Here is a 14,215-nt window from a genome sequence, read left to right as displayed (position 1 = left end):
ATAGAGTACTATGCAGCTGTTAGAAAAGATGAAGTCATGAAATTTCCATATAAGTGGTACTACATGGAAAGTATCATGTTAAGTGAAATGAGTCTGAAAGAGAGGGATAGACATAGAAAGATTGCATTCACCTGGGGAATATAAAGTAACAAAATAGAAGACTAACACCCAAGAATAGTCAAGATAAGTACCAGGAGGTTCACTCCACGGCTTGAAGACCAGCCACACATGCTAGGGAAAAGGCAGCTCAGATAGAGAAGGGGAGCACCAAGTAAGGGGAGTTGGAAGGACCCTCCCAGGTTGGAAGATGCATACTGAAAGTAGACTATAGACCAAACATGATTGTCACTCAATGCCTCTTTTACAAATTAAGCACCCAAAAGGAGAGAGAGAACAAAAGGGAATGTCCTGCCACAAAGGAGGTATGGGGGGGGGGGGGCAGGGGGGGGGGAGGGATACTGGGATTAGTGGTGGTGGAGAATGGGCACTGGTAGAGGGATGGGTACTCGATCATTGTATAACTGAAACCCAAGCACAAAAATGTGTAAGTCTACAACTGTACCTCATGGTGTTTCACTAATAAAAATTTTTTTAAAAAATTAACCATGCATCTATATGTACAATAAATAAATAATTTTTTTAAAAAAGAAAAGCCTAAATTACTTTCTTTTCCTTCAAAACAGAAACCTCTGGAGTTCAGCAGGGTGGAGTAGGGTGGGCACCTGCTCTGCATGTGGAAGGCCTGGGTGGATCCCTGGCATAGCCCAGGCTTAGCCCCTGAGCATCACCAGGCATCCCCCCTCCACCACCTGCAATTTGTTCACTTGTTTTTCACTTTCCTTGACGCACTGCTTCAATTCTGCTCGTGATATGGTTTCATGTGGAAAGCATCTCAACCCTCACCTGCGCGACCCCCTCCCTCCACCAACATCTCAGGGTTCCACCCTCAACCTAAACACCAGATACACAAGAACAAAAACACAAACATCTCGCCAATTAGGCTTTTGCCAAAATACTAATTTATAATCATTTGTATTACTAACAGAGAAGTTATTTATAGGAGAGCAAGGTGTCTGTCATTCATTTCAGGTAAAAATCCATGATGAAAAAAGCTTTTCAAGTTTCATTGCTGGACTTATTGTTGAGTTAACATCACTTCAAAAAGACTCCTCCTAAAAGGAGAAAGAACAATTGATGATTTCACTTCTAAATGTAAAGGCAGTCATTCAAATGAATCACAATGCAAAGATCAGATTCTGAAGTGAGGGGCCCTAAGCGATCTGTCTCTAGGCGTCTGGCTGGCTGTTGGCCACAACCCTGGCCTCCAGGGAGACACACGAGCTGTGGTGCTCACATTGGTCAGACGTTAAAGCATTACGGTAAGCATATGCTTCAGCCTCAGAGAGGTCATTTTGATTGACTCTCTAAGCAGACCGAAAGGTTCTCTTGTCAGTGAATTAACTATAGAAATACAAGGGCTTAAGGGAATAAGTAAATGGACTCCTTGCTTATGAGAATGTGCTTAAATGACCCAGGAACTGAAGAGTTGTGTTGTAACATAATGAGGTGTGTGCGTGTGTGTATGTGTATGTGTATGTGTGTGTCTGTGTATGACTTTTTACTTTATACCCCTACTAAGACCTTAATACACTGATTTTCTTCCTTTCCTCATTTTGCTTTTGTGCCTTAGGAACACATTCGTGGTGCTCAGGGATGAATCCTGGCTCTGTGCTCTAGGCTATTCCCGATGATGTTCCAGGAACCATACATAGAGTGCTGGGATCAAGCCCAGGCTTCCTTCCTGTGAAGCACGTGACCTTTGAGCCATCTCACTGGCCACATTTCTCTTCTTATTGACTAATCATCTATTTTTCTCTTTTCTCTTTGCTTTTTGTTTGTTTGTGGTCTCCCTAGCAGTCTCCAGGGGCCCAGGGGCCACTCCTAGCGATACTCAGCCTGTCTCTGTGGGCTGGACAATTCCTGCCTGGGCTGTTGATACTATGCTGGGGGCCACCAGGACCATCCCCAGTATCCCCTGTGGTTATGGGGGTGGATGGCCAAAGCCTGCCAGGGATCAAACATCTGAGCATCGTCAGGTGTGGCCCCATCTGCTCCAATCATAGCCCTGTTTCTTCCAAATGTAATGCTCTTGCTTTGACTATTTAAAGCTTTTCCCATTCCAGAGACATTCCAAGCAAGTATATATTCTTCTTATCTTCACTCATGATTTCCAAAGACTATTTTGAGCATAATCTCCCCTTCTAAGGCTTCGTGCCATTCTGTCAGTGATAGGTGCTGGAACTCTGCAGAGGCCGAGCCTGGCCTGCACTGAAGGCTCTCAGGCAGGGCCCCTACAGAGAGCTGCCTCGCCCAGCTTCTGACACCCCCGAAAGGAACCAGTTAAATAGCCATTGGTGTGGGGGACAAAGCCCAGGGGAGCTCCGGAGCTCCTGGCCGGTGGGCTGAGGCAGCAGTTATAGCCATACTCCTGTTCACTCTTCCTCTGCCCTGTCCAACTCCCCCAGCCCCAGGGAAACGCTAGTGTTCCTCAGAGCTTGTCCTGGTGATCATGGAGCCTGCAGGGAACCCAGTTGAGGCAGGTAGGCTCAAGAGCCTCTTGCAGATTTAGTGACCTTCTGAGACAAGATGCTAGATATATTGCTAGGATCTTGCATTAGTATTGCACAGGAAGCCAGAATTAGTTGGAATCTTCTTGAGTGGTTTTATTTTATTGGGGGAGGGGTGATCACACCCAGAGGTGCTCAGGGCCATTTCCCAGCTCCAGGCCCTGGGGATGGCTCCCAGCAGGGTATGGCCAGAAATCAGTCCCAGGGCCTACATACAAAACACATGCTTCAGCTTGCTGACTCTCTTGACATGGAACCATTCTTAATAGGAAATCCTCAAACTTAGCCCGTATCCTCTTCCTATGAGCCTGAGTTCAATCACCACCAAAATTTTTCTTTTTTCTTTTTGGGTCACACCTGGCGATGCTCAGAGGTTACTCCTGGCTTTGCACTCAGAAATCACTCCTGGAAGAGCTCAGGGGACCATATGGGATGCTGGGAATAGAACCCGGGTTGGCTGCGTGCAAGGCAAATGCCTTACCCGCTGTGCTATCACTCCAACCCCCACCAAAATATTTTTAAAATAAAAATTCATGAGCCAGGGAGATGACCCCAAGGGCTGAAGCACATGCTTTGCCCGGGGGAGGTTGATGGTTTTTTCCCCAAATTGCATGGTTACCTCAGAACTGCAGGAAATGACTCCTGAATATTGAGACCCCAAGCACCACTCGGTGTGGACCCCAATAAATAAATTAAATAATTAGAATTTAAAAAAAATATTGCAGGTCACCTCTTTACCAGGAAAATTATCTCTTATAGGTGATAGCTGTGTTTTTTTCTGGAGAAATTCACTCCAGAATAACAAGCATAGTCATATAGTTTTGCACACAAATACAAAAGTAAAATTCTCCTCACCCCCACCACAAAGAAGACTTCATTTTTAAGAATCATTGATTCACAATCAAGGTAACAGGAGTTCATAACCTCAAATATGTTTTCTTCTGAATAAAGAGTGAAGAGAAGGCCAAAAAAATGCATATGAAAAATGTTCTAGGTCAAGGATCCAAATTCTGGGACCACATAATCCCATGAACTGCACTGCACCGTAGCACTGTCCTCCTGTTGTTTATAAATTTGCTCGATCCGAACGGGACCAGTAACATCTCCATTGTGAGACTTGTTGTTACTGGGTTTGGCATATCGAATATGTCATGGGTAGCTTGCCAGGCTTTGCCGTACAGGCGAGATACTCTCGGTAGCTTGCCAGGCTCTCCGAGAGGGACAGAGTAATCGAACCAGGGTCAGCAGATTGGCCGCGTGCAAGGCAAACGCCCTACCTGCTGTGCGATATATCGCTCCAGCCCCATGAACACCAAACGAAAAAAGAGCTTCTAATTCCTCTTCATATGATGTTATCCGTGGGACTTTGATAACCAAATACCAGACTCAACTTACATTTTCCGTTTTTATACCCTTATCTTCTGTGCCTGAGTGGTATTTTTGTGGTATATACCTTTTTGTGGTATTTCCTCTTGGTGCAATAGACGCTGACAATGGTGATAATCAGCATGACGGCAAACACAGTGACAGTGGAGGAAACGGTAATGACAATGTTGTCATGAGTTGAACCCCTCTTTTCACACCTTTCTCCCATGTACCACCAGTCATTCCCCGCCGGGCACCTGCAGTCAGAACACAGTTCAGAAATTGGAGTGTGGTATTTGGGGATGCAGGTCACCATTCAGATCATTGACCTAGGATACTATTTCTCCTGCTCAGTGAAGAGGGAGGAAATTAGAGTACACCAGCAAGTAGGCAGAGTCCATGGATAACAGCAGAGGAGTCACCCCCAATCTGCTACTCAAAACATCAAATCCAGGGTGAGGAAGGAAGGTGATAATGTTGCACCCAGAACCCCTGCCCTCCAATTTCCAGCTATCTGCCTTCATCATTTCTTCTTAGAATTTAAGTATAAGGTCAGTCACACTTAACTACACTAAACAGTTGTGGACACTTCATAAGATGATATTTGTGAGAATTGTTTCAGGCAATCAGAGTATCGTGTACTATTCTTTCAGAAATAATGTCAAAGTTCCAAATGGATAGAGAAAAATACATATCCTGTGGATGGTTTTCTTTTCTTTTTTTGGGGGGGGTCACACCTAGCAATGCACAGGGGTTACTCCTGACTCTGCACTCAGGAATTATTCCTTGCAGTGCTCAGGGTGGGAGTCAAATCCGGGTCAGCTGAGTGCAAGGCAAAAGCCCTACCTGCTGTGCTATCACTTCAGCCCCTTGTGGATGCTTTTTGAGGTGAGAATCAACAGGTCCCATTCACATGAGACATTAGTATTTAATTCTACATTGCTGGAATGGTAGCATTTCTAACCAAAGAAGGGAAAGATCTCACCTGAACTGTCCCTTACCTGCATACAGCTTTGTTATCCTGGATAGTACAGACACCATCATTCTGACACCCAAAGTTTTCACAGAGGATATTATCAGGGGTTGGTTTTGGGTTTGGCTGGGGGCTTGTAGAATTGAGGAAGGATATGTCTACAAAAGGAAAAAGAGAGCACATATAAAAACAGTTTTATTTCTTTGTTTTGTTTTGTTTTGTTTTGTTTTGTTTTGTTTTGTTTTGTTTGTAGCCACACCTGCTGATGCTCAGGGGTTACTCCTAGCTCTGCACTCAGGAATTACTTCTGGCAGTGCTCAGAGGACCATATGGGATATCAGAATCAGACCTGGATCCGCCAATGCTAGGCAAGAATCTTACAAGCCGTGCTATTGCTCTGGCCCCCAGTTTTACTTTTAACCAACATTTTATCTGTAGCACTGTAGCACTGTTCTCCCGTTGTTCATCGATTTCCTGGAGCAGGCACCAGTAGTAACGTCTCCATTGTGAGACTTGTTACTGTGTTTGGCATATCGAGTATGTCACGGTTAGCTTACCAGGCTTTGCCCCGCGGGCACGATGCTCTCCGTAGCTTCTCGGGCTCTCCGAGAGGGGCGGAGAAATCGAACCGGGGTCAGTCCTGTCGGTTGCGTGCAAGGCAAGCGCCCTACCCGCTGTGCTTTCGTAAATTTTTAAATTTTTGTTTGTTTTGGGGCCATACCTCGTGGTATTCAAGACTCACTCCTGGCTCTGTGTTCAGGGATCACTCCTGGAGGATTCAGAGGACCATCTGGGATGCTGTAGATTGAACCCAGGTCAGCTGCATGCAAGGCAAGTGCCTTACCAGCTGTTCTATCTTATAGATGCTCAAGTTTCACATTTCTGAGAGATTCAGATAAGGACTAGACAAGGAGAATAGTACCGAAATGGGAGGCAACATAGGACATGCCCTGGGGCCATGGTGTCTTTTCAGTAGAGAAAGTTGTGATGTTTGGTATAAGATGCTGGGTAGCCTGACAATAATGCTCTATTCTTTGCAATGCTTTATTTGGCTTCTGGTTCAACAGAATTGAAGAACATGTGAGTTTTTTCTCTGCTAAATAAAATGTTTTTCTGCTTGACAAGAATTGTTCCTGTGTGGTCAGAGCTATAGTACAGCAGGTAAGGTATTTGCCTTGCATTCAGAAAACCCAGGTTCAGTCCTCAGCATTCCATATGGTTCCCTGAGTACTGCCAGGATTCCTGAGTGCAGAGCCAGGAGTAAGCCCGAGCATGGACGAGTGGGGCCCCAAAACAAACAGACAAAGTTCCTCAATAATTTTGCCAAGAAGTATCACCTTGATTTACTCTAATTGACATTGATCTAAAAAAATTGATTTGTTTTTGTTTTTCGTTTTGTGGCTATACCTGGCAGTGCTCAGGGATTACTCCTGGCTCTGTGCTCAGGGATCACTCATAGTAGTGCATAGAGAACTGACTGGGAATTGAACTGGGGTCAGCTGTAAGCAAAGCAAGCACTTTAGCCTCTGTACTATCTCTCTGGATTATAGGTTTTTAACCATACCACTGGTTTTTTTGTTTGTTTGTTGGGTCACACCTGGCGATGCACAGGTGTTACTCCTGGCTCTGCACTCAGGAATTATCCCTGGCGGTGCTCAGGGGACCATATGGAATGCTGGAAATTGAACCTGGGTTGGCCGTGTGCAAGGCAAACACCCTACCCGCTGTGCTATTACTCCAGCCCCAACCATACTACTTTTTAAATCATAAGCAAAAGTCTGGCTAGAGAGCTAACTCAACGAATTGAGGATATGCTTTGCATGCAGGATACCCAGTTTCCATCCCCAGCTTTCATGGTTTCCTGAGCCCCAAGCCCGGAGTAACCACTGAGTGCCATCGGATGTGACCCCAAAACCAAAAGAGGAAAAAAATGTGATTTATTTACTGAGAAGTGAGTCTTTAATAGTCAGAATGTAAACTGTGACTTAAATGCCCTAAGTACCTCCAAGAGTGGCCCCTGAATACAGAGCCAGGAGGAGCCTTGAAAACTGCCAGACATGACCCCAAACCCAAGAAGAAAATAAATATAAACAGAGTAAAATCCTAGCACATCAGATATTAAAGTCACTAATATTACTGGAAAATGTTTTATTGTATACCATGGTCAAAAATTTTTTTAAACAATATATTAATGTCATTACTGATAAGATGGTGAACTCACGGCTGCCTCTCCCGGAAGGGAGTATAAAATGAGACTCCCATAGCCATGGCACAGGAGTTGGCACCAGGCTGCTTTCACTCGGGGTGTCCCAGAGGAGATCGGGTGAGAGTCCTCCCTGCCCCAAGGGACCCAGCCCCGGCAGCCAACCTCCACTACCCAACTGCCACCATGCTCCAGGCTGCTTTACAGACCACGCAACACATCTTAAGACACTTCCTACCCATTTTCCATAATTACCACACCATGTTTGATGGGGTTCAGATAGTAGGCAACAAATCAGTGAGAGAAATATTTTTGTATGCCTCGCAGAGAGCCCAGAAAGCTATCGAGAGTATCCCACCCACACAGCAGAGCCTACCAAGCTCCCCGTGGCGTTTTTGATATGCCAAAAACAGTAACTATAACAGGTCTCATTCTTCTGACCCTGAAAGAGCCTCCAACCATTGGGAAAGACGAGTAAGGAGAGGCTGCTACAATCTCAGGACTGGGACAAATAGAGACATTACTGGTGCCTGCTCGAGTAAATTGACAAACAACGGGATGACAGTGATACAGTGATACAGTGATACTGATAAGATATATGTGTGCACATATATAGTGCATATATGTGCCTTTTTACAAAATTGTAATTGAGTATTAGTAAATGGGGTAAAAAAAAACTTGTTTGTTTATTTGGTTGATTGGTTTTGCTCAAAGCTTGACTGGTAATGCTCAGGGGTTTCTCCTGGGTCTGCACTCAGGATCACTAGTGTGTATGTGTGTATGTTTATTTATTGATTCTTTGAAATTTGTTGTGTTTTTTTTTTAAAGAGAGAAGTATTTTATTTTTTTTCTTTTTGCGTCATACCTGGTGATACACAGGGGTTACTCCTGGCTTTGCACTCAGGAATTACTCCTGGTGGTGCTCGGGTGACCATATGGGATGCTGAGAATCAAACCTGGGTTGGCCACGTGCAAGGCAAACGCCCTACCTGCTGTACTATCACTCCAGCCCCCCTGAAATTTGTTTTTTATTGAATTGCCGTGAGATACAATGACAAAGCTTTCATGTTTGAGGTTCAGTCAAAGTTTCAGTCATACAATGATCCCTCCACCAGTATACATTTTCCACCACCAATGCCCCCAGTATCCCTCTCCCTCACCCATTGCACCCCTCCCCCTGCCTCTATGGCAGACAATTTCAGGAATCACTCTTGACCGTACTCAGGGGACCATGTAGGGTGTGCGGATTGAACTTGGGCTGGCTACGTGCAAGGCAAGGGCCTTTCTACTGTGTTATAAATCCAACCTAAGAAACATCTCTTAAGTTAGAGTGTGAAATGGAAACATTGTATTGTTTTAAAGATGCAAAAGCAAGAACACATAATATAAACTTACCCACATTTAACTAGCTTTATAGTGAATAACTTCTGTTTAAAAATATTTCAATAGAAAAATTATTTCTAAATCAATTTAAGGATTTTTTAAAAAGTTTTTAAAATAAACTTTAACCATAAATAAGAAAAAAGTTGTTCCTACCGATCCTGTTTTTGTTTCAATATCTGTATCCTCTAATGAACCTTTCTGGAAGAAGAAAAGGACAAAGATTTTCTTTAATATAACCTCTTTCTAAAGAAATCTGAAGGGAAGAAAAACTAATTTTCCAGAAACTATCCTATTGAGTAAGATAGATAGATCACCTCTATTAGAAAGTGACAGTGTAGAGAGACACACAAACGAATCTCGGAACTGAGAAACCTGCTGCAGAGATGCCTCTGGACTTTGCAATAGGCCACTGTCGCTGGGCTTCTCCAGACAAGGGCAGGTGCTGTCCCTCCACCTGCCTCCTAGGAATCCCAGTGGCCACCATTTTCCAGAACCAACGAGAAGGGGAGGAGCCTGTTCCACTCCTCCCACTCTGATGGGACAATGAGATGACATTCATGAACTGCCTCCGGCTACTTATTAAGCTCCTAAACGGCCATGATCAGAGACACACAAATGAATCTCTGAACTGAGCAGCTTGCTGCAGAGATCTCTCCAGACCCTGATTATTAACATTTTAAAATTCCAGGGGAGTATGGTGGCTCTTGTGGCCGCAGGACATCTTGTGCTATTCATAACAAGCAATACAAAACAAATTGTCTACCATGGTCTTTTTGGGCTGGAGCGATAGCACGGTGGGTAGGGCGTTTGCCTTGTACATGGCCCACCCGGGTTTGATTCCTCCATCACTCTCGGGATGGAGCCTAGTAAGCTACCAAGAGTATTCCGCCCACACGGCAGAGCCTGGCAAGCTCCCCATGACCTATTTGATAGGCCAAAAACAGTAACAGCAAGTCTCACAATGGAGACATTACTAGTGCCCACTCAAGCAAATTGATGAACAATAGGAGGACAGTGCTACAGTGCAGTGTGCTACAGTGCCTTTTCAGCAGGTTTGAGTGGTGGTGGGAAAATTCCAAATAATAATGCTGGGACTGGTGTCGAAATATTGAATGTAATCAAAGTAGAGAGAGTATTGTGGAAATTGCCACACAGGCAGGGCAGGGGTCGGGATGGTGGGGGGTACTACTCGGGATTTTGGTGGTAAAAGATGTACAGTGGTGAAGGGATGGGTATTTGATCATTGTATGACCGAAATTCACACATGAAAGCTTTGTAACTATCATGGTGATTAAATTTTTTAAAAAAGTGACAATGTAGTCCATTTCTAATTAATCTTGGGTACTTGTGTGATACTTATATTTATGAAATTCTGGAGTATAATATTAGTATAAAAATAAGAATTTATTTCTAAGTCTGCTTTTTTGGTCTAAAAAAATTTACTATTGCTTCATTCAGTGGCAATTAAATTCTTCATCTTAGAATCCTCACTTCTGGGGCTGGAGTGATAGCACAGTGGGTAGGGCATTTGCCTTGCACGTGGCAGACCCAGGTTTGAGTCCCAGCATCCCATATGGTCCTTCAAGCACTATCAGAAGTAATTCCTGAGTGCAGAGCCAGTAGTAATCCCCGTGCATTCCCAAGTGTGACCCAGAAAGAAAAAAACAATCCCCACTTCTTCCATTTAAATTATTTTCATATTTTCAATGACTCATACAAAAATTTTTTTGAAAATCACTCTTGCTCATTTCCTCCCATAACTTAAACCTAAAATGAAACCCAGAAGAACACAGTGAATAACCAGGGACAAGCAACTCAACATAGAAAAAGGACAACCTCTATAAACCATTTTATTGACCTACCTTCGGCTGTCAGTAGGAAATAAACATCATTTCCTTTGATATAATCTCTGCTTTTCAGTCTCTCAAAGGTTATAAAGGCAGAGGTTCCAAAGCCCCGACTCCTCTTAAAATGTGTTCCATTTGGGAAAACAGCATCTACTCCCACTTTGGAAGGTCTGTCCCAATAATAGTTATTACCTGAAAAAGCAATTTATATTAATGAAATGTGTTTAGCATCATCATAGCTTTTGGTGGTGAAAAAGAACAGATGAAGTGAAATACAGTTAGGATGGAGCTAACATAATTAAATGATGCTCTTGACCTGTGATGTATTCCCTGGCAAATCACTGGAGCTTGTTCATTTATTCTGCCCTGAAGTAAATGAGATTGTCTGGCATCAAGGACCATATTCTGGAATGAGTGGAGAGGTACCCCAACTTTTCAAGGAGGGATCACACCTATAAAACTGACCATCAGTAAAATTTCTCTACCCCCTAGACCCATTGTTTAGTGACCTTCAGAGTAACAGGCAGTCCTTTAAAAAAAACAAACTGACTCAATCGATATATTGCTAAGAGAGCTTTTAATATTAGCATCGAGCAATTTGTCTCATTGTGTTATTCACCTAACAGAGTCCTTCAGTAGAAGTCAGTGGAAAGCACAACTTACTGGAAAATGTGGTAACATAAATCATTCTCAACAGCTTTCAGAAAGAATAGCATTGTTTTGTTTTAAGTAAAGAAATTCTGAATGCCAGGTCTCTACAACCCTCTTTGTAATACTGCTCTTCTCTTATCAAATTAGGGTTTATTCTCTATGTTTCTCAATTCCATTTTTAATGCAGAATTTATATAGAGTATTCATAATCTCCTGTCACTGTCCAATGTTCACCTTTATTAGAATCTCAGGATGCAAAGAATAATTAAAATGAGAAATGAGTCTTCTCTAGGCTATTTCTTTTTCTAAAGACTAAGAAGGTGTGGCATGAAGTCACCATTACCAAGTACTTCAGAACTTAGTAAGCCATTCTTATACCCTTCCCAGCCTTCCAGAACACCTTCACAATTTCTTCCTTCTTTTCAAAAGCCACTCCCCAAAAAGAACCTAATTGACAACACCAGGGCAGCACAAATTAGGAACTCAGTACCTGAGGGGCTTCTTCAAACCAGGCCCCTCCACAAACTTCCTTTCTTGATCTTGATCTCCTAACAAACCTTCAGGGTTATTATTACTGCCCCAGTTTTGCTATTGAGGATACTGGGACTCCAAGAGATTACTTGCCCAAGGTAACACAGTCAACCTAACAGTTGACCTTGAGTTTGATCAGATGCCAGATGCATCAGACTCTGAAACAGAAACTCCCCATTACTACACTGACATTTCAGTTACAAGGCCAGCTCCTGTGCTTATGTGGGCAATACCATCTCCATATGCAGAGTCCCTGCTGATTTTCCTGAGACAGTTTCCTGCTGAGTGTCTGTCTACAATTGCTGAATCCTTCCAAACATCTTCCATTCCTCATATTTGTTTGGAGATTCAGAATTTCCTTAGAAACAGACTGTACAATTTCCCATCCCCAAGTCATTCATCCTTCCTAGAGCAGTGATGGAGTCTTAGCAATAAAGAAAATGAGCCACAAACCGTCCATCTTCAGGGGGTCTGTAGTTACACTCCGCAGGTTGGACATACGGCGGCGAATGTCAGGATTTTGATCCAAGAGTGTCATCGTGGTTTGTAGCCAAGGACATGGCCACTGTAATTGATCATCATTGTGGCCAGAGATCAAGTGGAAATATATTCCTGCATTAGTGGCATGGCTTAGATCCAAGCTAATCTGATAGGCATAACCGTTAGAAGAATAAAATGGAGGACTATATAGAGTTTCAGTTTTGTTGTCAAGGTAGTGTGTGAAATTCCTTATTTGCCAGATATGATGAGGGCACTGAGTCTCTGAAAGGTTGATGTCATCAATAGACAGGCCACCCTCTGATGGACTAGCACCACTGACCCCTTCGAACACCACTCTGAATTTATTGGCCACATTCAAAGATACGTGGTAAAGTTGCCAGGTCGTCATGGGAATATCTACAAAAAAGATATTAGAATCATTTCAAAGAAGCAAAGAATGTGTAGTTTGTGCACAAATGAACATTAGAAGTCTAGCTTTCGTGGATAAATGATCGCCCTAACTGAGACTTAGACCCGAAAGCTTTGTAACTGCTCTCATCGTGATTCAATAAATAAAATTATAAAAAATGAAAGAAAAATACTCAAATTTCCCGTGAAACCAGAGAGTGCTTACTTGAAGTACGTGGTAGTGGGGACTGAACCCGGGAACAGCCACTTGCAAGGCAAGGGCGTACCCACCATTCTATCACTCTGGCTGGAGCAGAGTGATAGCACAGCGGTAGGGCGTTTGCCTTGCACACAGCCAACATGGCTGACCTGAGTTCGATTCCTCCACCCCTCTCGGAGAGCCTGGCAAGCTACCGAGAGTATCTCGCCTGTACGGCAGAGCCTGGCAAGCTCCCCGTGACGTATTCGATATGCCAGACACAGTAACAACAAAGTCTCCAATGGAGACGTTACTGGGCCCACTCGAGCAAATCGATGATCAACGGGAGGGCCTTTACTGCATAGCACACGAAAAAAAAAATGATCGCCCTAGGCATACTGATTACTACAGATATTCTCATTCCTCCCACCCAGGCTCACTAAGGTATTTCTGGGGCAAAGACAACCTAATAATTGAAAGTTTACCTAATCTCTTCTCAGATAACTCATTCTTTCCCAAAGATAGGCAAACAAATAAGGATATGTAACTCATGAGTACTTACCTTACAAATGACAACCCATTCTGTGCTAATGGTCAAACAAGCCTGACATTCTATACTTGTTCCCAAGATTCCTGTGCTATTCAATGAAAGGCTTCTCTAATATACTTACAGCTTGTGGCCTGGCATGTAACTTAGTGTAGAGTGAATCTTCCCATGAAATCTGGGTTCAATCTCTTTCTCTCTGTGTCTCTCTCTGTCTTTCTCTGTCTCTGTCTCTCTCTCTCTCTGTCTCTCTTTTCTTATATATATGACTTCCTTCACGTGTTGAACCAACTGTTGTTAATCAGAAATTTATCCTAGAAAATCTATGCCTGAAGTTTTCTCCTTGGGTCACTTAAAAGTGGCTCAACATTTTATATATATATATATATATATATATATATATCAGGGACAAATGGAGACATTATTAATATATTACATTATTAATATATTACATATATAATATATTAGCATGCTACAGGGACAAATGGAGACATTACTGGCAAATCGATGAACAACAGGATAACAGTGATACAGTGGTATATACATGTATAAAATGAACCTCCTTGCAGATGTTCAAAAAGAAAAATGTCTGTGCTTCAGATTGTTCTCATTGTTAAACAAAAGGCAAATGTCATAAAGTGAATCAATTTTATACTCCATATTGCTCAACTTATTCATACCAAGATGTCAATATGTGGTATAAACCATAATAATCTGCCAGTCTCAGCTTCCCTTCCTCAGAATCCTCTTGAACATCTGTTTTAATAAAAACATCAGTAGGCCCAACTCACTAATGCATAATTAGGGTGAAGAATAGGTGCCCAATTGTGTTTTACTTTGTCTCCATTAAGGAAAGTCTCCAGAAGTCAACCCAAGTCCTAATAGTGTGAGAACATCCCTGGGGTTTGTAATTCAAGTGAGATATTAGAGTCTCCTTTCTGGTCTGATGGCTTATTTGGTACAATATAAACTGCAAATACTAAAGTATACATTTTATGAATGAA

The 14,215-nt window shown here is 42.8% G+C and overlaps 1 protein-coding gene across 1 annotated transcript in view; it reads right to left on the bottom strand.

The window, feature by feature from the left end:
• Nucleotides 1–1,073: 1,073 nt before the first annotated feature.
• MEP1B (meprin A subunit beta) overlaps nucleotides 1,074–14,215 on the bottom strand; it is a 44,159-nt gene continuing 31,017 nt past the window's right edge. Inside the window, exons 11-15 of the mRNA XM_056138277.1 lie at nucleotides 12,034–12,477; nucleotides 10,414–10,590; nucleotides 4,994–5,123; nucleotides 4,081–4,249; nucleotides 1,074–1,172 (exon numbers count right to left, since the gene is read on the bottom strand). Coding sequence (XP_055994252.1) covers nucleotides 1,158–1,172; nucleotides 4,081–4,249; nucleotides 4,994–5,123; nucleotides 10,414–10,590; nucleotides 12,034–12,477 — 935 coding nt within the window. The 3' untranslated portion in view covers nucleotides 1,074–1,157. The remainder of the gene's footprint in view (nucleotides 1,173–4,080; nucleotides 4,250–4,993; nucleotides 5,124–10,413; nucleotides 10,591–12,033; nucleotides 12,478–14,215) is intronic.

Source organism: Sorex fumeus, unplaced genomic scaffold (assembly GCF_029834395.1).
Source record: "Sorex fumeus unplaced genomic scaffold, SorFum_2.1 ptg000128l, whole genome shotgun sequence".
NCBI classification, from domain to species: Eukaryota; Metazoa; Chordata; class Mammalia; order Eulipotyphla; family Soricidae; genus Sorex; species Sorex fumeus.
Note: the sequence above shows the minus strand (reverse complement) of the source record. Positions and strands in the feature narration are given on the sequence as shown.